Source organism: Zootoca vivipara, chromosome 14 (genome assembly GCF_965207765.1).
Source record: "Zootoca vivipara chromosome 14, rZooViv2.hap1.1, whole genome shotgun sequence".
NCBI lineage: Eukaryota > Metazoa > Chordata > Lepidosauria > Squamata > Lacertidae > Zootoca > Zootoca vivipara.
In genome coordinates, this window is record NC_142597.1 from 38,311,441 (window position 1) to 38,334,743 (window position 23,303).

Below are 23,303 nucleotides of genomic sequence, written 5' to 3' on the forward strand. Positions count from 1 at the left end.
AAAGCATCCTGCTCTGAAAAGAAATAGCCAAATAACAGGTGAGTGGTCTGAATTTGCATCGCTGCATTTCTCTCTCCCCACCTCCTGCCGTGATGTGCAACTCTTCCCAGGTCGCGGAAAGCCTCCACAAGACCATCGTCAAGAGGCGAATGTCCCATGTCAGCGGGGGAGGCTCCATAGACCTTTCGGACACAGATTCTCTGCAGGAATGGATCAACATGACTGGCTTCCTGTGCGCGTTGGGCGGGGTGTGTCTGCAGCATCGCAGCAGCGCCGGGTTTGCGACCTACAGCCCCCCCATGGCCCCCGTGAACGAGCGCAAAGGCTCCATGATATCCATGCTGTCGACCGAGGGCAACACGGAGACCCCCGTGAGCAAGTTCATGGACCGCTTGCTGTCGCTCATGGTCTGCACCCATGAGAAAGTGGGCCTGCAGATACGGACCAACATTAAAGATCTCATGGGCCTGGAACTGAGCCCGGCACTTTACCCCATGCTTTTCAACAAACTGAAGAACAACATCAGCAAGTTCTTTGACTCTCAAGGGCAGGTAAAGGGGTTTGCTCTAATGCAGAGATGGGCAGTATTCTGGGGTCTGCATTCCCCAGGGAAAGTGGTCAGGAGCTCTCTACCTACATACAGTGGAGGCTGCCAAGCCTACCCATTTCCTTCCTTACAGCCAGTCCAGAGGGTGGCCTTGGGTGTCCAGCTCCTCCTCCTCCGTCCCAGTTTTGCCCTTGTAGAACTCAGGAGGGTGGGGGCAAAACCAGAATTAGTTGGCTCTACCTGCCATTGGCTCTGGCTCCACTCATTGGTTGGGCTTCCCGCCTTTTGCTCTGGCAATCCCACACCAGCCAACGCAGCCTACATTGTGATGAGCTGGAGCCAAATCCAAAAGTGGGCAGTCGGATGAGGGCCGCGTGTTTGTTTGTTTTTTACATTTCTGCCCTGCCCCTTTCTTCTGGGAAGTCTTGTGTGAATTAACCAAAGTGGGAGGCTGCAAAGGTAGACTGCAGAAGGGAAGTGATAGTTAGAAATGAGATTGGTGGAGAGGGACATTCCAGAGATGGCTGAAATGGTCATCCTTGAGGAACAGACACAGCTTCACACTTCTCTTTGAAGACCAAGGCTCCACCGCCAAATATCTTTTTGATATTCTGGAGTTGTACTGCCTGGCAGTGGAGGGAAATGATTGACTGATGCTCCCCCCTCCTCCTCTTGATATAAATTCTATTCCATCCCTTGGGCTCATAGGATCCCCCTCCCTCCATCCAATGTTAATAATCCTGCACTAAGAAGTTTATATTAAATGGAAATCATTTGATTTGTGAGGTGAAAGAGACCACATGGGGGAAAAATGACAATGGCAACAACAAATCCATTATAAAAATCTAAAAATGTCCGCAGTGCACCAAAAACCAGTTGTTGCAAGAAGCTGTCCAAAGGGGCAGCTTTTGGGAATAGTTTCCATTTTTCAATGCCTGCTTATTATGGAGGTGCTGTAAAGTTTGCTGCGCTGGGTGGGGTGCAGAGTTCAGGTCAAGGTGTGATGGTTGCTTCTGCAACTCTGCCTAGGAGGTCAGTAGCATAGGATACTTTGGTCCTTTGAGGAATTTAACGTGTGATCAGTGAGCGGTATATTGGCTACATACTGTACTTTCCCGTCATTGGATGTACCTGTACCTGTTTTATTTGGCTAATCAGCCAGTTTTTCCCATGAGTATTTCAAGGGTCTTTGAACAAAGGGGCCGGGGGGGGGGGAGAATGTGTAAACAATTATTTATTTTTATCCTGCTTTTCAGACAACCATTGTCTCCAAAAATGACTCCAGGCAACAAAAACTAGAGACAGGCCCTACCGTCAGGCTTGCAAACTTTAAAAGAGCAGACACAATAAAGGAAAGGGCGAGTGGAGGGAAAAGGTAGAGGAGAGGGGGAGCTCAGTCCTTCCAAGGCCGAAACAAAATGGTGAGCTCTAAGTGGGTGTGCTGATCCAGTTTGAGCCAGGCTAATATCCCTTTGCTTGATGTGCCTACTTGACTAGCAGTTGGTGACTCCTGGTCCTTTGTCCAGTGGGTGGCGGTCCAGTGTCTTTTCCCCTTCCCTTTGCAGTCCCAAGGCAACAGGTAGCTGTTGGAGGAGAGCATTTTTTTTCTGGCTGAGAGCTAGCAAGCAAGCTCCCCACAGCTCCTCCTCCTTTGGGCAGTAGGTGAGGCCAGGTCGGTCTCCCTTTCAGCTCAGTCTTCTTTCTACCTGGGAGGCCCAAGCAGCCTCCCTGTGGATCCTGGCCCTCTGAGCTTGGTTCAGAAGCCAGAATGTATGCTCCTTCCCAATAGCCCAATGGCTATTGTCAAGTCGATTCCAGGGTGTTGGTTGAAGCAGGGAATGCTATAACCCAGACTTCCTCAAACTCGGCCCTCCAGATGTTTTGAGACTACAATTCCCATCATCCCTGACCACTGGTCCTGCTAGCTAGGGATCATGGGAGTTGTAGGCCAAAAACACCTGGAGGGCCAAGTTTGAGGAAGCCTGCTGTAACCTAAATGAATATATTGTTGTGCAGTTAAAATCAATCGGATATCTTTGTTTACTGGTTTCTAATTCCAATTGATCCCATTTATTACCGCTAGAATAAAAAAAGTGTAAATTCACCTGGATTTTCTAAAAGTGAATATGTAAGGGATAAGCGAAGCCCCTAGAACACTTTTAGACTGGGAGTTTATGCCCAGCTTACCCCTAAATTTCAGCCCAAACACTAGTTTGCATTTTTGCACCAACACAGCAGACTCGGGGGGGGGGGTTAACTTCAGGGGGTTTCCATCCAGGCAGTTAGCTCACCCAGACCTGATTACCGTAGTTTCAGCACCCAATTTCCTATATTGGGTGGCTCCCAAATTTTGCAGCATTTTAGTGAGACTAGCAAAATGTCAATAGCTCTGAGGTGTCCACGGATGTGCACAGTGCCTATTATTAGCCCCCTCCCAGCAATAGGTTTGATTGCATTTCTGTACCACCAACCTGCCAATGCGCTCAAGGCCATGTTTCTATTTAGTACTTCTGTAGAATGAAAAGATAAAATAATACAACAGAATTTCCTTAGGCTGTTGGTAGTCCCAGAGCCTTCTCCTTGCCTCCTGCCTTCCCCTTCAGGGCTTTTTAGCAGCCACTGGGAAGCTGTAGGAGGGATTTCCCCAATTCAGTGAGGAATATCTCTTCTTTCAGAGGCAGCCAGAAGCAGCAAATTTGCGTGCCTGTTACTCATCACAGATATAGAGGTCATTAAGTGAATAATTACACTTGTTCCCCTTTCAGCCTATGAACTCAGCTTGGTTTAGCACCACTGGGTATTTCAATTTTAGTCTAGGCTTATGAGTTTTGTTGACATGCCAGCCAGAAATCTCAAACTACAGCAAACTTTGCTTCTGTTACAGGTCTTGTTGAATGACAGCAACACCCAGTTTGTGGAGCAGACCATTGCAATTATGAAGAACCTGCTTGATAATCATACAGAAGGGAGTTCAGAACACCTGGGACAAGCCAGCATTGAGACCATGATGCTGAACCTTGTCAGGCAAGTTGTTGTTGTTGATACCACTGCAGTTACTGCTACATTATGTTACCAGCCCTTCATCCTAAGGTCCTAGAATGGCTTGCAACAATTCAAACACAACATAAATATTAAAATACAGTATTACACAATATTTAAAGCAGTTTAAAACCACTTTAAAAAGTTAGCCCTTACTAGTTGCCTACAGGAGATTGAAATGGTGAGGGGCAGGACTGGGACTCCTGTGAACCCCTCACTATTGGACTCCAGCTTCCATCAGCTGCCTGCCAGCCAGCATGGCCAATGGATCAGGGAAGATGGGAATTGTAGTCTAAAAATCTTTGGAGGACTACAGGTGCCCCTCCCCCCGATGTACTGGTTCTTTGGACTCCTTTGGGAGGTTGTGGACTCTCCCTTTTTGGAGGTTTCTAAGCAGAGATTGGATGGCCCTCTGTCATGGATGCTGCAGTTGAGATTCCTGCATTCCTCCCCCAGGCTGAATTCCTCACCTGACACCTCCTAGTTCAGGTACCATTTTAAATAAGTCTTGACTCTTTTTCTTTTTCGTCATCATGCTCTATGGCCTATATTTTTACAATCGTAGTAAGATGGCTTACTCCCAGCATTTAATATAGGCCTGTGTGTTTATCAGAAAAATACCTCTCAGACTGTTATTGTTGTTGTTGTTTGTTGTTGTTTTGACATGTACTGGTAATTGCTTTGAAAGTGTCCACAGCATGCTCGAGTCCTTGGAAGGAGATTTAATCTAAACTCGGGCTTGGGCCTGTTTTTTCACAGATATGTGCGCGTCCTTGGGAATCTAGTCCTCGCCATTCAGATAAAAACTAAACTCTGTCAGCTCGTGAAGGTAATGATGGAGAGGCGTGATGATCTTTCCTTCTGTCAAGAGATGAAATTCAGGTGAGGGTTGGTGTTGCCTTAGTGAGGAATCCTGTGCTAATCTTCTTCCTGTTTTTCTTGGAAATAGTTGATTGAGGTGGACTGTTTCTTGCCACAATGATTATCCCTATACCTAGTTATGTCTCTGTCTATCTGTCTATCTGTCTATCTGTCTATCTGTCTGTCTATCTATCTATCTATCTATCTATCTATCTATCTATCTATCATCTGATGGCTAAATACATTTAAAGCCGAATGCAATGTGAGGTTGGCTCCAGGTTTGGGTGGGTCCTGGGCAAAGTTTCCTCTGATGGGTGGGCATTCCTCTCCGTTAGCGGGCTTTGGGAGGATTACCTCCTGTGGTAAGAATTCGCCTCTGCACCTGTTTGTTACCCAGGTGAAGAACATCCACCTTCTAAATAAACCACAGAACAAGCAAACTATTTTCAAGTCTAGCATCCAGATTTAGGGAGCCAGCTTTTATTATAGCTGTTGCAATAGAACAGCGCTCACTCAACTCAGTGTGTCAGTTGAGAAGGTCTGCCCCGAGGAACTTCAAAACAAAAGCTTATATAGTAGTTCAAACACAGCAAACAAAGTGTCATACGATGGGAACTGAGAGATGCTCAGGTAGTGACGAAATGGCAAATCAAGAGGTGGTTTTGGGTTGAGCTCTCTGTGTGTAGATGTTTGGTGGAAGGTATCTTTTTTAGCGTTTTAAAAATACACTGCTATGTTTTTGCTTTAATTTAGTATAACTGTTTTTTGAATCTTCTGTAATATCCAATTTTAGGAACAAGATGGTGGAATATCTGACAGATTGGGTTATGGGAACATCCAACCAGGCAACAGATGAGGATGTGAAGTGTCTGACAAGGTGAGAGAGGATTAAGATGCCACATCAGAATCTTGCAAGAATGATGCTTATCTTTTGCAGAAACAGGACAACAGAGATTTCTTTTTGAGGGGTGCTTTGTTAATAGCAAGTGGGAACTAGCTGCTGCATAGGAGTCTGTTTTCCACTAACTATAGGATGGGGGAAAGAAAGAAAGCTGATCCAGGATCATAACACCTGCATATTGATTTATATGAGTGTTTGCATTGCTTGGCCTAGGCTGTGGGTCCAGTCTTCCCATTTCTAGTGGCCTGTAAAAATTAGCAGAGGAGACAACAGGTGGTCCTGCCTCATTATGAGATAGTGGTGTGAGAAAAGGGTATTTTCTGTGATGGCTTCTCATAGACACAACTCCCTGCCTACGGAGGTATGCCTGGCTGTGTCTCTGTAGTTTTAGGCCATTGGTTAAGAAGCATCTTTTTCAGTGAGTGTTCAGAGGAGAGATCCGATTGCTACCACTTCTGCTATTAGTAATTGTTACTCGGTGATTTGTTACGTGTTTTCGAAGGATTGTGGTGTTTTTGCGTGTTCTTCTCTATTTGCCTTGTAAACTGTCCTGTGGCTTGTGTCAAGGGCAGATTATGAAACATTTAAATAAAAAAGACACTCACAGGCAGAATGGGGAAGATGTGACCAGTTGTTTCTGTGTAGCACGGCAAAGGGCAGGAGCAAAGCTCTGGCCCATTTTCAGAATGTGTGAAAGGGGTTGCACTTTCCCCACTCTAATGATGGTCTATTTCCTGCTTTGTTCAGAGATTTGGACCAAGCAAGCATGGAAGCTGTGGTGTCTCTTCTCGCGGGACTTCCATTACAGCCTGAAGAAGGAGATGGAGTTGAATTGATGGAAGCTAAATCCCAGTTGTTCCTTAAGTAAAGGCCCTTTACCTTATTTTATTTAGTATCCGGTTAACTAAAACAGCTAGAATTTTATTACCACTTGGGCATTGCTGACACATCAGCCTTGTGGAAGGGCAACAGGTTTTGGTCTGTAGGACTTATACAAGCATAACTGAATCCTGAAAGGACAGAGCTGTTATGTGGTCCAACTTCTCGAATCTAGGAAGTCAGACATCGGCCTGTTCTGGATGGTGTTGCACTCCCCTGGGAGCAGATTCGTAGCGTGGGGGTTAATCCTGGATCCGACATTGTCGTTGATGGCCCAAGTGGCCTTGCTGGGTTCCTGTTTCCAGCTTTGGCTGGTTCACTGGCTACTCTTCAGTGATAACTATTTTCAGGGTAGCTTCCCAGTAAAACAATAAAATACATAGGAGAGAGAGAAATTAAAAGGACAACAGAAGGGCCAAATACAAGGTTAAAAGACTTGGGAAACTACAATGGTTTTTTCCTTGTTCCAGAAAATGATGAGATTGGAGCCAGGGGGATTTCCTTGGGGACAGAGTGGGGCATAGTGCCTAGACACGTATCCTTTTGGGAAAAGTTGGTTTTGTGTAGGAGAGATGGATTCCTCATACTAAAGGGCAGGGGGAACTGTTTCTCCAGAGAGATGCAAGCCACTGTGTCTCACTTTTAGGTACTTTACCCTGTTTATGAACCTCCTCAATGACTGCAGCGAAGTCGAAGACGAAAGCGCGCAAACAGGCGGCAGAAAACGAGGGATGTCCCGAAGACTGGCTTCGTTACGACACTGCACAGTCCTGGCCATGTCAAACTTGCTCAACGCAAACGTGGATAGCGGCCTTATGCACTCAATAGGTAAAACAGGAGAACTTCACCGTAGCTGAGTGAAGCGCAGCAAAGTGCAGGGCTTCATCATCTAAACGTTTCTGTTGTTGTCTGCTGGCAGGGTTGGGCTATCACAAAGATCTTCAGACAAGAGCGACGTTCATGGAGGTCCTCACCAAAATCCTGCAGCAGGGCACAGAGTTTGATACCCTGGCAGAAACTGTCTTGGCAGACCGGTTCGAGAGATTGGTGGAGTTGGTTACCATGATGGGTGACCAAGGAGAGCTGCCCATTGCTATGGCTTTGGCGAACGTAGTGCCTTGTTCACAGTGGGTAAGATGCTTTTGGTTATTCTTGAATGTTCTTTAGCACTGGTGAGTGCTGGGTGCGAGCAACTCAGCGGGTCATGTGCAACCCTCAAGGCTTGTTTGTGGCCACTGATATGAAATGTATTGTTGCTGATTAAAATTACTTGCTTCTTTTCAGGCTGCAAAGGGGAAGGTTATGACTGGAGATGCAAAATAATAGAATGAGATGCACACAGGGAATATTGTACAGTTTAAACTGGAGTTTGTTGCCATCAGAGCTTCACAAGATGATTTACTGATAGAATATATTCCTATTTCTGAATGTAGAAAGCTGCCTTTCCCGAGTCAGACTGCTAGTCCTTCTAGCCTGGTAGCACCCACTCTGACTGGCAGAAGATTTCCAGAGAGAGTTCTTTCCAAGCACTGTTTCCTTATATCCTTTTTAATTGGAGATGGGAACCCACCATCCTGACCTGGCATTGTTCTTGTTTGCCACATAGAGAATAATCTTTAGGACTGGGTTTTATGTGTTTTGTTTTTGAAAGGATGAACTGGCTCGTGTCCTGGTCACCCTCTTTGACTCCAGACACTTGCTCTACCAGCTGCTTTGGAACATGTTTTCTAAAGAGGTTGAGCTGGCAGACTCGATGCAGACGCTCTTCAGGGGAAACAGTCTGGCTAGCAAAATAATGACGTTCTGTTTTAAGGTACGTTTGATCTTAATAAATTCAAAAGAGGAAAAGAGGCAGAGAGAGAGGGGGGAGAGAGAGAGAGAGAGAGAGAGAGAGAGAGAGAGAGAGAGAGAAAGAAAGAAAGAAAGAAAGAAAGAAAGAAAGAAAGAAAGAAAGAAAGAAAGAAAGAAAGAAAGAAAGATGGGGCGGAAGGCTCACCCAGAACACGAAATCTGATGGATTCAAAAGATTTTCGGCGTCTAGGTACACCATTGCAGTTGTGCTCTTGTCAGATTAAAATCACTTCAGTGCAGACTGTGTCTTAAATTCCATAGATGTAATCCAGCAAAGTGGTTACTTGGTTAATTCATTTTTAAAGCCATCAACTCTAAAATGTGGGATTAGTTTAAACTGTGTCCTGATTTTACTAGGGCAGCACATTTAACATTAAAAACCAAAACAAATAAGTGCATATTCCAAGCATGCTACAGCATTGTGGCATAAACCTTTATGAGCTAGAATCCGCTTCATTAGATGCATGAAGTGTGATCCTTAGTTGGCAGAGAGCTGTCAGTGGTGTGGAGCTAGGCAAAATACAAAGCAAAATATGGCAATGCCTGAACATGATGGAGATACCCATTTTGGCAGCAGCCCCACATTTTCATTGACTCTCTGAAGCCTTACTGACTTCTTAAAGCAGTGTCACCACTAAAAAGCACAGCGCTGCTCTCTTTTTATAATAATAATTATTATTACCTATACAAATTTGAAATTGCCAACCGGATTATTCTCTCTCTTGCAGGTTTATGGGGCAACCTACCTCCAGAAGCTTTTGGAGCCTTTATTAAGGGCAGTAATTACATCAAATGAATGGCAGCACGTCAGCTTTGAGGTGGACCCTACAAGGTTTGAATCTGGGTGGGTGGGAAGGAAGCGGGGGGGGGGAGGAAGTCTGCAATATTCTGCCTGCTTTCCCCCTAACACATTGCAGCCCAGCCACCCTCCACCAGCAAGCCCCATTGCTTGAGGCCCTGATCCTAACTCTAAGCAGGTAATGTAGGGTGCAGCAGAGTGGCCCTGAGCGATTCTTCACATTCAGCAACACCTGGAGGGCAAAAGGTTCCCCACAGCTGCCTCTTACCAAAGGCAGACAGTGTGATAGCCTCCACGGTGTTGTTGGACTAGGGTTGCCAGACTCAATAGTGTGCCTTTAATTGCCCTGCTCTCTTTTGAGTCTGGAAACCTTAAAGAGAAACCAGCAGACCCTTTGCTTGGAAATTAAACAAAGGGTCTGCTGGTTTCTCTTCAAGGTTTCCAGACTCAAAAGAGAGCAGGGCAATTAAAGGCACAGAAGTCCTGCCCACTATTGAGTCTGGCAACCCTATGTTGGACTGCAACTCCCATCAGCCCCCACTAGCGTGGCCAGTGGTCAGGGATAATGGGAGTTGTAGCCTAGCAATATCTGGCAGACACCATGTTGGCTGCCCCTGCCTTATAGGGAGAGGTCGAGAGTCACAGCAGGCATATTGTAGTCACAGCACCCGTTCTGGTTTCCCTTTGGGTAGATTTGGAGCTCTCTGGATGCTATGCCTGCTTCCGGATCAGCAGGGAACACCGCCAACTCTTGCTCCAATCTCTCGCTTCATTAATCTATCATAACCTGCCTTCAAGTTACAAATCTGAATCCTCAGATAACGGCCAGCTGTGCATGACTGATATGACATTACTGTTGTTCAGGGCTTGTTTATTTTATTTGTGTTCTGCTTTTTAGCTTGGCTGCCAGAGTACATTACAATTAAAATCTGGTGCAGTGAAATTAGGGATATTATGTAGACCAAGCTCCAGGCTCGTCATAGCAGACAGGAGGGGGCAGAAATTTGCAGATGGTCTCAGACTAAAGCTGGCTGATGGTAAGGAGGCCAGCCCACAAAAGCAGCCCTTTCTGCATTTTGATGCCATCCAGATGCCAGGCTTGGGGGATAAACTTACAGACCAGTCCCATCTGCTGCTTGGAAGCTCTCCAGCATTGTAGCTAGTGATAGGCAGAAGGAAACAAAGCTGTAGTTTGTGCTGGAGAAATCCTAGAATTGCAGAGTTGGAAGTCACCCAGAGGACCATCTGGTCCAACCCGCCTGCAATGCAGGAATAGGCAACTGCCCCATACGGGGATCGAACCCGCAGCCTTGGTGTTAGCAGCACCAATAAAGTTAGGGAGCCTGGGAAAGCCTTAACAGGCCTGTCTTACAGGTTGGAATCTGCTGAAATCCTTGATGATAACCAGCGGAGCCTTCTCCAGATGACAGAGAAATTCTTCCATGCCATTATCAACTCCTCTGCAGAGTTTCCACCTCAGCTTCGAAGCGTGTGCCATTGTCTCTATCAGGTATGCCTGACTCTGGCAACACTAGGTTGTACATTTCGTTGGACAGTGTTGGGAAAAGGGTGGAGAAGCTGTGCCCCTCCAGGCGTTGTTGGACTGCAACTCCCATCATCGCTGACTGCCGTCATGCTGGGTAGGGCTGATGGGAGTTGGGAGTCCAGCCACCTCTGGAGAAGCACTACTTCCCCCTATCTGTGCCATGAAGGTCCCTTCTGTTGCAGCTGCATTGGGCCTATTGCCTGAGGAAAAGTTAGAGACAATCTCGGTGGTTGAAGGAAGCCTCCTTATAGAAGAAAGATGGCCAACTGGCTCAGAGAGATGTGAGCCACTCTCCTCCTCAAATTTTTTGTCTGTGTCTGATCAGTGCAATGCTGATGGCTGTGTGGTCTTTGTTTCTTCCCCAGGTTATTGACTGACAGGGTTGAGGGGCTCCCTGGCCTTGATTCAACAAGAAAGAGCCTTTTAAACCATTTCAGATCACCCTCCAAGGGCACTGCTACTGATTTATTTATTTTTGAAATCTTGTTTTCGTTGTGTTTGCTTCTGCGGGACTAGGGAAATTCATGCACAATAAATTACACCTTGGTTGTTACCGGGGCCAGCCTTTTGCCTTTGCTGATGTTTTGATGCATCACCTACTGTTGCAGTGATTTACAGAGTTCCACCTGTGTGCTGTTATATGCACTGTGCAGAGCACATGAGTTGTGTCCACTGCCTGTACTTGAAAGGCTAGCTATATGCTTGAGAGATGAGCTTGTACATTCATAAGAATCTCTTTATTCTCCTGGGACTGCCCATTTGAGGATGCAGGTGGGTGGGCGTGTGTCATCCAGTCTACATGAAAAGCTTCTTGCACGTCTAAAAGTAGTAGTTCAAGGAAAAAGCAGCTAGACTACAACGGCCCTGGTTATAAACTCTAAACTTTTTTAGTAGCTTGCGAATATAAAAATTAAAATACTTGCCTGCTAAGTTGCATTCAGTGCTAGTCCTAGATCCATTGAAATAAATGGATGCTAACTTAGGCACATTTATTTCAATGGGTCTCCTCTGAGTAGGAACTAGATGGATACAGACCTCTTTTTCTGTGCTGGCTTGAATGCTAGACACTTGGCAAGGTGGTTAAAAAAATGTTATTTCACCAAACAATTTGATAGAGGAGAGAGAGAGAGAGAGAGAGTGCTTTCCATCTTCTATGACCAGTGTAGAAACCAAGAAAACTGGCAGAGGAGAAATGAAAGGATCCCATCTCTTCTCTGCCAGCTCATACACTCACCTGCATGGAATTCCTGGTTACCTAGAGCAAGTAGGTGAGTTGTTCAATGCAAAGAGTGTTTAGGTTTGTCCCCCTATCCTTGGGTGGTGAATTTAGTAGTGCATTCTAAAGTAGTCCTGTTTCAGGCAGCATCACACAATATTTCTGAACTGGATGGAGCCCTGACAAAGAGGAAGGAAGAAAAGCAGGCTTGATAAAGGAGTAAATCTGGATTTTGAACTGAGTGGGTAGGGAGCCTTTTTCTGGGGGCATGTGCCAGTGGTGGGTGGGGCAGGAGATGGTGGCCCTTGCCTTTTGCACAGTAGCCTGCATTCCAGCTATGAGCAAGCAAGAAGCATTATTATCACAGTTCAAGGTCACACTTGAGGGTGTGGGGCAAGGCTGGTGAGGGAGGGCATGTGTGGCCTAGGGAGAGTCCCAAGCTCCTGAAGGACTGCATTCTGTGTTCCTCACTCCTGCAAGCAGCTGTTGAGTTTCTGCATAGGAGAGATGGCAGGAAGGGTCATAAAAGAAGATGGAGATGTGTTTGAAGCAACACAGTCCTTTCTGCTTTGCTGGACAGGAATAATCGGTTTTCTTCCAAACATCTTCCTCTCTTACCATCTGTTCTCTTTCCCCAAAGCTTTGCGGTATCAGCAATATTACTTAACTTGCTCCTCTCCCTGTCCAACTGAGAAGCCAATTCTGCAGGGACAGTGGTGAAATGAGATTGATGTTTGCATCCCTGTTCTTTACATTAAAGCTGCTTGGGAGGAATGAAGTGCCTTTTAGGGAAGGATCTTGGTGAAATCCTTCCCAAGAGCTTTCCCTTTGGAAATGACAACTAACTGAGTGGGGAAATAGGTGTGACTGCTTCTCACTGTCACTCAGCATGAAATTCCCAGAGTTAGGGAAGAGCCTTCTGTGATTATGTCCACACCTCTCGTTTACTGGAGACGTGTCACGTGTGGGCCTTGCAAAGTAACGGAAGGGAACTTGGACCAAATGCCCTTGCTTGCTAGTCTCATTCTCTGGGTATAGAACGTAGGTGCTCTTCTTTGCCAAGTAAAAACCGGTTCTGTCCAGCCCCCAATAGAACAGTGTACAGGACAATAGCTGAGTCTGCAGCTTCTGTTTCAGATGCAGACCTGCAGCCAAATCTGTGCGCGTGCAATGAATTTTGTTAATGGAGTTTATGGTGTAGTGACTGTAAAGTTCGAGATGCTATGGAAAGTAATAAGCATTCAAGGTTGCTTCTCCATGGGAGAGAGGCTGTTAAAGAACTGCTGTGAAGATGATTCAGTTTCTCCCTTATTTAATGGATCGATTATCAACTTACTTACACCCTCACGAGGCATAAACAATATTTTTCCTAGAGGTTGCGCTGTGGGATGTGTGATACCTGGTGTAGTAAATAACTTTATCGGTAGTGATTGAGCACATTCTGAATCAGCTCGTACTGAGGTTTGGGCCTGGCTTGTGTTAAATTTGCTGCCGGCCTTCCCCGCCAGTTGTTCTCTTCCCCTCCCCCCCCGAAAACTTACTCTTGTGTAAAGGGGGAGCTGATAATGTGGGGGGTTGACCAGAGACCCAAAGAGACCTCTAGGCATCGTCTTTAAAACCTGGATGCTGCTGAGCATGCACTGAAGCATCATTTTCTTCCCCGGGGGGGGGGGGATTTGCAGTTTCCTCTGCCTCCCTGCCTAACTGATGGAATTGGAGGCATCCTAGGCAGGAAATTATGCTCCAGCTCGTGATTGGGAGGATCCAAGCCGTCAGGGTGAGGTCCACAGGCTTCTCTTTCCCGGCCACTCATCCCCCTACATTTCTCCCAAGTGTACGCAATGCATGCATGGAAATGGGGGAGAACTGCCAAAGCGAAGGCCAAGAGCAAGCGCCTCCAATGAGTCTGTTAACTGGGTGGTAGCTGCATATGCTGTTCTAGATGAAAAGCGGTGAAGATCTGTGTGTTGGTTTTAAGGCAAGGATGTGCATTACCCTGAGGCCGGGTTTCCTCTCCACCCGCCGCCTGCCCCAGATATGCCATCTGCTTAACCCTTACAAGTTGCTCCTGCCCCCTTCCTCTTGGATGGGAGGAACCCCTGATGCAACTTCCTCTGACCACTCAGTGTTGCATGTGGGTGGAGAGAGGCTTGCCTGTGTGGGCCTTCCTTAATTACAGCCGATTCCTACCAGAAGCTGGTTGGGCTTCTGATCTCACTGGGTGGCTGCTAACTTGAAACATGTATGTTCCAGCCTCTGGTGGGAGAAAACAGGTCGTTTCCTGTGGCTGGCTTGGCACTTTGTCTCAATAGGCTTACCCAGTCCATTGCAGGAGTCTTGGATCCCAAGCTCTGAGAGATTGTGGGAAGGGGAACACAATTGGTCCCTTATCTCTGGAGTTGGGGAGCATGCCTATATATGTTTAATTTTTTTTTAAAAAAAAATTCTAAATGCTGTACATAAATGATTGTCAATATATGCAAATAAAAGATTTTAAAAACAAACAAAAGCTACATAGCTAAATTACATGCAACCTTTATTTTTATATTATATTGGAAGACGCCCAGAGTGGCTGGGGCAACCCAGTCAGATGGGCATGGTATAAGTCATGCATCCCCAAACTGCGGCCCTCCAGATGTTTTGGCCTACAACTCCCATGATCTCTAGCTAACAGGACCAGTGGTCGGGAAAGATGGGAATTGTAGTCCAAAACATCTGGAGGGCCGAAGTTTAGGGATGCCTGGTATAAGTAATAAATTATTATTCTAGTAATGCATAGGCTTGCTGATTCTTCCCTCCCCCCCCCTTGTGAATAAGAGACCAGTTATCCCAGGGACTCTGACCTTCCAGACCAATTCTGTCACGAGGGCCTAGTAAATACCTTGGGATACTTTGCTTGCTTTCTAACAGGTCAGAGAGTTTAATCAATAATGTTTCATTTGCTTTGTCTGCTAGGCAGCAGGTGCACCATATCACAGAGCCATGTGTGGGGCAAGGATAGAATGAATTATACAGCTGCAGTTCTTGGGGTAACGGGTGACCTGGAATATCCTGCAAGCATTGCTGGATAAGGGTGTTCAGCCTATGCCCAATGCATGAGTGGATTTGGACACGCTGACCTGCCACTGTTGCCAAATATTTACTCAGCTGAAGCAGATGCACATATTTCTTCAAAAGCCCGAACTGGTCAAATAAGGTTGTTAAGTTTCCCTCTGTGCATTGCAAAAGGTTTTGTTTGGGTAGTGGGGATAAAAGAAGCACTTCTGCAATCCTTTGCAAGAATGGGGACCTGAATATTTTTATCTTTGGTGTCATATTCTACATGGTATACTGTACTAAAACAAAAGTCTTCATATATGGGCTTGGTGTTGATTTTTTAAAAAACCATCTACAAGTTCTGGAAGAATGCTCATTATGCATCTAACTTAGGGACTGGGAAGAATTGATTTGGACCCTCTCAAAGCATATATTCTGGACAATACATGCAATAACACAACAGATTAGCAAATACTCTTTAAAAATTCTCAACCTAGCCAGAAATAGTAGAAATGATTGGAACCTGACATTTGCTTGCTTTCGTATTTGTGGACAAATTGTGGTCACCCACATGAAACACAAACTCCATCCAACATGAGTGTGTAATTTCATTTTCTGTTCTGTTTTTGTTACATTTGATCGTGTAATTTTGTGTACCAATGGACATTGGGGGTTTCTTTTGTTGCTGTGTATGTGGTTGGTGCTGTGACTTGTTTGTGCTCATCTCTGTTCTGTAGGCAACTTGCCACTCTCTCCTGAATAAAGCTACCGTAAAGGAAAAAAAGGAAAACAAAAAATCAGTAAGTTTTGGAGAAGTTTTATTAGCCATTTCTTTCAAAGCACACAGAACACCCCTTTTCTTGATTTCTGTTTTTTGCTCTCTCTGTTCCAAAAGCTCTTCACTTTCAAGCCTCTACAGTGGTCCCTCGACTTACGAAGTACTCGACTTATGAAATTTCGAGTTATGAATGAAAAAAAATGGCCGCACGCTTACGTTTTTTCCGACATCCGAAAGGAAAACCGTTGCGGTTTAGATGGGGTTTTCTCGACTTACGAATTTTAGATGTGGTTTACTCGACCTAACGAATTTTTCTGTTTCCAATGCATTCCTATGGGAAACCGCTTTTTTCGACTTACAAACTTTTCGACCTACGAATGTGCATTCGGGACGGATTAAATTCGTAAGTCGAGGGACCACTGTACTTGACTTTCATTGTAAAAATCATTCTACTAATTCTGGCACCAAAGAGCTTTCATTTCAATTAACACTGGACTTTGAAGTCACATCTGTTGGTTTTTTTTTATGAAAAAAATAAAAATAAATCTTGAATGCGCCTCTTTCAATTTGCAGGGAACCTCTGCAGCTCCGCACCACCATTCTGATGAACCTCTCTTTGTCGTCACTTGCAATGCTAAATAAGATGGGGAAAGTCAGAAAATAAGGGCAAGGCATATATGTGCACTGGTATTTCCAGGGACCTCCAGGAAAAAAAGAAGGCATTCCTTAAGAGAAGTCAGTGGACCTTTCTGATGAGAACTGGAAGCAACACCAGTTGGTAGATAGCATTAAAGTATGAGCAACAGCAAGCAAGGAAGTAGATGTGGATTGCAAGATGCATGAGGGTCTTTGTGCAATTACTATATTCATGATGGACTGAGTTAAGTATATGCCCTTGGCAACCCTCTTTTTGTGGCCAGGATGGGGAAAATGCCCCGATAACATACTCTAAATATTTCAATCGTTCACCTATACCAGGTTAGGGTGGAGTAAAATACGTGTACACAAATGGATTGGCCTTACTTTCTAACTTTCCCTCCAAAGCGTGAAAGAGACTTGAACCTGGGAACCTTAACAAAAGGTGCTGGGTGTCCTTTGTGTCGAACTTTCCAAAAGTGTTTGCTAACCAAAATGCTACTATGGGGGGCACACGGTTAGAGGGTTCAGTATTTTATCCACTTTGCTCATGTTTTTGTTTTTAACACATGAGACTTTCCTGGTGCTTAATGACATTTGGCCATTTTTGCCTACCTTGCAGAGAACAAATCTCTCCGTGTGGCATTCTGTTCAGAACTTCTTAAAAAATGGGTGTTGTTGACTGGTCCACAAGATGGGAGCAGATTGTTTACTTCCACTTGCTATGAGGGTGGAAGTTGAAATTGTGTTTTCCTCCATGGATGTGTTTCTTCTATTCTAATCTTGCCCACTGCACAATAACAGAACTTCAAAGCTCTTGCTGCAGTTGGATTTCTGTGGGTCCCCCACCCCGGTGCTCCTGCCTGTCAGATGAAACGGGCGCTGGCCTACCTCTCTCGGCCTGTTCTGATGTGTTCTGTGGTTGCAGCCATGCACACAACTTGCTCAAAGACACCTGCCATGTCTTGAGGCATTGTTCCCTCCACAGCCACCCTTCTCAACCACTAATGCAAGTGCCAGTCCAGGAGACTACCTATATAAAATGCTGGATTGGCAGTCTGGTATATGTGGGATTTGGGACCCAGCGGCTACCATCTGCAGGTTGCTAATATGAACAACTTTTGGAAAAATACCCAGTTCTTGGAAACCAGTATCCATTGTCCTTCCCTTTAAAGAACAATACCGTGTTCTGAGTTAAATTAATCATTGAAATTCCAAGTGTCCGGCAATTGTTAATGTCTAGTGTTGTATAGCCAATTTATCTTGGCTTTGCTTATTCTGTGAATTGGAATGAATTGGCCTGTGTGTGTGTTCAGTACCCTTGCTGAACCTCAGCAGTTCTGGGCCTCGCCAGTGCCTCAATGGGAGACTGGGAAACCCTCAGATATTCCTCCTTGAGTCCCATCATAGGAGGAAAGCGGGATATGTATGGATATGAATGTGTTGGTTATTATGCGCTGGGAAATTGTGATTGCAGCTGGCTTGGCCTACTTACCTTCCCTCTTGAGTTTGCCTAATGTCTTTGTGTTGGATGGCAGATTTGGGGTTTCACATCCAAGATCCTTTGCACATGGGCATTGTGTGTGTGTGTGTGTGTGTGTGTGTGTGTGCAGGCAAGCATGATTCTGAACCTCCTCGCCACCCACCCCAGGAACAGCTACCTAGAAATCAGTATTGTGAACTGTGATCCAATCTTTGGCGAGCTCCAAGAGGTTGTACTTGTTCATACTCCAGCAAATTATGGTTTGTTAGGGTAGCCCTGTTACATCTAAACTGGGCCAGAACGTTCAAAGATTACAGGCAGAAAAGCATATGAACAATTTAATTCTGGACTCCCCCCCCCCCTTTAGAGGAAATAAGCAGTGTTCTGCATGTTGCCCTCAGAGTTAATATTGCAAATACTCCATTACTTTCTCACATGCAACATACACAGGAGTGGTTTTTTTGTAATTTCTTGGCAGAGACTGGTCCAGTTCACACAATATGTTAAGCTGTGGTTTAAAACAAACCATGGTTTATTGTGAATGTGCGCTGCTCTGGTGCACATGCTTTGTTCCCAGCCCCCACCTCCCAAGCAGTCCCCAAGTGGCAACCCACAAGCAGACCTCATGATCTGTTTGCAAAGAGACAAACGGGAACCTGGGTTCAGACAGACCAGTAAACTTGTTCATCCAGTGGTGTGGCAGGAGAGGCAGAGGAGTATTGAGGGAACTTAGCCGTTTTTGGACTACAGTTCCCATCATCCCTGACCACTGGTCCAGCTAGCTAGGGATGATGGGAGTTGTAGTCCAAAAACAGCTGGAGACCCAGGTTTGGGAAACACTGGTTTAATGTGACTTGTGAATCTGGAATTTAATGAATGGGCTATTTCTATTCATGATTTTTATTTATATATTTGTATACCACCATTCCACTAAAGAGCTCACTCTTTTCTATCCTCATGGCAGCCCAGTGAGGTAGGTTAGGCTGAGAGGTGACTAGGCGTAGGTCACACAGTAAGTTTCTTGGCTGAGTGGGAATTGGGCCCTTTTTCTTCCTGGTCCTAGTCAGACATTCTAACCTCTACACCTTGCTGACTTCCCTGTTTTGTTGAGAGTTCCCTGCTGATGGGTGTATTGAAGCAAAACTAATTTTTTTCTTTTTGGTGTTTTTTTTTTTTTAGTTTGATAAATGAGCGTTTTGGTTTCATTGGTAAAGTTGTCATTCCACACCTCAAGGTTTGTGCACAAACAATTCAGGTACAAAGAAACTCTTGCCTGCCTTTTAAATTAGCACACTGCAAAATGGCTTTTTAGTTTTTGGCCTTGGGTTACATGGATTTGCTCATACACGGGCTTCACCACAAGACAGAGTGTGAATATGTTTGTGTGTGTGTGTGAGAGAGAGAGAGAGAGGGGTGGGGTGGGGTGGGAAAATCATGCTGTAAAATTGTGCCTTGTCTGTACTGTTATCAGTAACCCTTTTCTTCTTCCTTAACTTCTAATAATGATCTGACCTGTTTAACAAGAGAGGTCCAGTTTGGCACCCTATTCTGTTTATCCTGTACAGTAACACATGTGGAAGGTTTGGCAACGAATAGGGAGCTGAAAAAGGCCTCTCATTTTTCTTCTCCGTACTCATTCCGGCCCTTCATTTAAGTTGTGTCCTTATCAAACTCCAACTTGTGCTATTTAGGTTGTCAGCCAGCGGTTCCCTCAGAACAGCATCGGAGCCGTTGGGAGTGCCATGTTCCTGAGGTTCATCAACCCTGCAATCGTCTCGCCATATGAGGCTGGGATATTGGATAAGAAGCCGCCGCCAAGGATCGAAAGGGGCTTGAAGTTAATGTCAAAGGTAAAGAACTGCAGTTCTTGCATGCGTGGGATTTTTGGGGTCTTTGAGTGAGGTGCAGAGCGAAACAATAGGCAAATTATTGTTTTGAGGAGTTTGAAATGGACCTAAGGCGCAGGCGGAAAGCTTTGGCCCTCTGCTTAATTTTGTGTGGCCCTTTGCATGACTTCCAAAGCCCTCTGCAAGTTCAGACCTCGGGCGAGAGTGACTCGTCCGTCTCCTGGAAGCCTGATCCACCCATCACTGGCTTCAGCACTGCCCTCTGCCAGTATACAGCACATTACCCTGGCGGGACTGCTGTATTCCATAGGAATAAAAGGTTGCCTGCCCCAGATTGAGTTTTTGTTTGTTTGTTTCGGTGGGTGGGGAAGCTTTCAAAAAACGTCACCCCTTCTTACAGACTGCTGGTATAGCATATGTTGTTCATTTATTTATGTAAAGCATTTGTGATCTGCTTTTTGATAACCATGCTTCACAAAGTGGCCCTTTGTCCTCTGGCCTAGACCAGAGCATGCCTGCAAATGTTCAAGTTACAGGTAGGTAGCCGTTCATACCAATGACAAACTTAGTTGGTCTCTAAGGTGCTACTGGAATGATTTTTTTATTTATTTTGCAAATGTTCAGTCGTCTTGGATTAAAGCGAATCCCGTGTAATGCAGAAATAACGTTTAGAAGATAATGCCATGGCACAGCTTGCCACGGCACAATAGGTTGCTTCACCAGTTCTTTTTATTAACATAGGTACTGCAGAGCATTGCCAACCACGTCTTGTTTACAAAGGAGGAGCACATGCGGCCTTTTAATGACTTCGTGAAGAGCAACTTTGATGCAGCACGAAGGTAAAGTAGTTGCAATGCTTAGTGTAAAAGAGAGCTTTGCCTTTCTAAGTCTGTAAAGGCCAAGTAGGGTCAGATCTGCAGGCTCTGTTAGTTGGAAAGGCCAGAGGCAAATAGCGTGGTCCAGAGAAAGCATGCATGTATATAATTTACATGATGTTAGCTTAGAGCAGCTAACATCATGTAAATTAGACAATATGCATAAAACAGTATACAATATGCAAATAAAATAACATTCAACATTCATTAAAATAATACAGAATAATGTTAAATATCAGCATTTCAAGATTAAACAGAAATCCACTCTTAACAGTTACAATAAGAGATTTCTAAACTCCAATAAAACAACAGCAAGCCACAGTGCACAACATAATACAATACAAAATGAGAGGCAGAGACTGGAGGCACGGCTTCCTTATGAGGAGTCCCAGGGCCGGCGGGGGGGATGCAGGTGGAAAGAGGCTTTGCCTGATGGAGTCTCTCCAGCATGGGCTGGATTTCCAGAGGGTGCAGTCAAACCGTTAAGTCCCAAGGACCAGAGACAGGAGAAGTGATCTAGCATAGGCAGATCAGGCAGGCACAGACCATGCATGGAACTGGTCCACAAAGTCTTTCCGCTTTAAGGGGATTGGACTAACTCATGGAAGAGGATAGCCATGATATTTGGGCTTACTGAGTTCAGAGGCAGTGCACCCCTGAGTACAAGATGCTGGGAAGCAGCAAAGTGGAGTGGGTGGGTCTCACCTTCTTACTCGTGGGCTTCCTGGAGGAATCTGGTTGTCCACTGGGTGACACAGGATGCTGGGCTGGTCGGATCTTTTTGTTCTGTTCCAGCACAACTGCTCTTTTTCTTTCTTTCTAAAAAGACATTGGGGGTGGGAAATGTGGGGTGGTGAGCTCATATCACATTTGCTTTTACTCTCGTGGCAAAACAGATCTCCCAGAAATAAAAGAGGCAGAAATGTGCAAAGATCAGTGTCAGCGTTGCATACATTGTGGATTCCAAGAATATTCCCTTTGCTGTTATGCAGCTCCTGGTCATGGTGCTGCTCTGGACAAGGGCTGGGAAAGTCTGGAAGCGCCTCATGTCCTCCATTAGGTTTTCTGTCAGAGTGTATATGGCTGCCAAGACTGATCGTTTTAACTGTAGCACTGTAGCCACCTTATCCCTAGCAACAAGCATACTTTCCCTGGGGAAATGTAGGTGTACCTGCTGCTAATTTTGATAATTTTACTTTGAACACTGTTTTATTCAGCCACAATGTTTGTGCCTTGAAAAGCAAACCCAACACCCCATTGGTTGTAGCGAGAAGCTGTGAGATCCTTGCTAAGGAGAGCAATGGCTTTCCTTTCTTTGTAGGTTTTTCCTTGACATTGCATCAGATTGTCCAGCCAGCGACACGGTCAATCACAGCCTCTCTTTCATCAGTGACGGCAACGTCCTTGCTTTGCACCGGCTCCTCTGGAACAATCAGGAGAAGATTGGCCAGTACCTTTCCAGCAACAGGTAGAAGTAGCTTGACCAATGGCCAAGGATCGTTGGCTTGGTCAGAGTTGAAGGAGAAAGCGAGGAACATACTGTAGGGCAGCAGTTGCCATCTTTCGGGGACCAGTAGGCATGTCTTGAATTTTGAGAATGTGCTGGGGGTGCTAGTCACAAAATAGCTGCCATGGAGTGTGTGGCATAACACAACTTGGCTACCATGAGGTGCTTGGCATGACACAACATTAGAGAAAGAGCGAACCACCCCTGACCACTTTGTGTACCATGAGAAGTCAGCTATATCCTTCTAGTCCTGGTGATATTACTATCTAATAGCAACAGGGAGCATTACCTGGGAAAATAAATCACTCACTCTTACTTCATAGAAATCACTTAGAAGGTACCTGTATATTTTGGCCCATCATGTTATTTCTAGGATGGCTAGAAACTTACTTCTTTTCTTAAATGAAAGCTGAGAGTCTGGGGTACCTGCTCATGGGCATTCAGGAAAACCTCCCCAAGTTCTGGATTGGTGACCCTCTACTCCAGTGTTTCCCAACCTTGTGCCTCCAGATGTTTTGGGACTATAACTCCCATCATCCCTAGCTAGCAAGACCAGTGGTCAGGAATGATGGGAATTGTAGTCCGAAAACAGCTGGAGGCACAAGGTTGGGAAACACTGCTCTACTCCAGGCATAGGCAAACTCGGCCCTCCAGATGTTTTGGGACTACAACTCCCATCATCCCTAGCTAACAGGACCAGTGGTCAGGGATGATAGGAGTTGTAGTTCCAAAACATCTGAAGGGCCGAGTTTGCCTATGCCTGCTCTACTCTGATGACTGCTGTGGGTGATTTTGCTTTTTATTAGTATGGATGCTGGGATAGTCAGGGTTGTAAGTTCTACTCAGAGTGCACCCATTGAAATTAATCAGCCTGTGTTAGTCTTGTCCTTTAATTTCAGCGGATCTGCTCTGAGTATGACTACCATTTTATACAACTTAAAGTCTGCCTTATTATAGCATCCAGTGTTGCAGCACACAGCAAGCCAAGCACAGATAGGATGGGTGGAGCATGGTTTTAGGAGGAATTGCAGTGATCATCGGGAACAGAAATCTGGTGGGACTCATCTGTTTACACACTTTATTAAACCTTGGAGAGTGGGAGGAGGGATGCTTGCAGAAAGCAACCTGGGTTCTGTAGTGTATTTTGTCCACGTAAATAGTGCAGGGTTTCCCACACTAAATGTTTGTCTGATTTCCTTATTAATGCATGCAGGATTATGCATGTTGTACTGAAATGGAAGAGAAGGAAAATTTAAAAACACCGGTTGTTACAAACGTTGTTGGGTTTTGTTCATAACATGCAGTTGTTTCTCTAGGGACCACAAAGCTGTTGGAAGACGGCCGTTTGACAAGATGGCGACTCTGCTGGCATACCTTGGTCCTCCTGAGCACAAGCCAGTGGCAGACACGCAGTGGTCCAGTATCAATCTTACCAGTTCCAAGTTCGAAGAATTTATGACTAGGTAGTGGATCTGTGAATGTCTGTTGTTAGCAGTAGCTTT

The 23,303-nt window shown here is 45.3% G+C and overlaps 1 protein-coding gene across 3 annotated transcripts in view; it reads left to right on the forward strand.

Moving 5' to 3' along the window:
* The window catches only part of NF1 (neurofibromin 1), a 166,871-nt gene that overhangs the window by 39,886 nt on the left and 103,682 nt on the right, over positions 1 to 23,303 (forward strand). For 2 of the 3 annotated variants that reach the window (XM_035139244.3, XM_035139246.3), the window contains 15 exons: positions 111 to 551; positions 3,432 to 3,571; positions 4,346 to 4,468; positions 5,241 to 5,324; positions 6,096 to 6,212; positions 6,874 to 7,055; positions 7,147 to 7,358; positions 7,879 to 8,040; positions 8,807 to 8,910; positions 10,252 to 10,387; positions 15,413 to 15,475; positions 19,264 to 19,422; positions 20,161 to 20,258; positions 21,616 to 21,762; positions 23,118 to 23,264. In XM_035139244.3, the coding sequence (XP_034995135.1) occupies positions 111 to 551; positions 3,432 to 3,571; positions 4,346 to 4,468; positions 5,241 to 5,324; positions 6,096 to 6,212; positions 6,874 to 7,055; positions 7,147 to 7,358; positions 7,879 to 8,040; positions 8,807 to 8,910; positions 10,252 to 10,387; positions 15,413 to 15,475; positions 19,264 to 19,422; positions 20,161 to 20,258; positions 21,616 to 21,762; positions 23,118 to 23,264 (2,315 nt within the window). The remainder of the gene's footprint in view (positions 1 to 110; positions 552 to 3,431; positions 3,572 to 4,345; positions 4,469 to 5,240; positions 5,325 to 6,095; positions 6,213 to 6,873; positions 7,056 to 7,146; positions 7,359 to 7,878; positions 8,041 to 8,806; positions 8,911 to 10,251; positions 10,388 to 15,412; positions 15,476 to 19,263; positions 19,423 to 20,160; positions 20,259 to 21,615; positions 21,763 to 23,117; positions 23,265 to 23,303) is intronic. The other variant, XM_035139245.3, reaches the window with a different exon arrangement.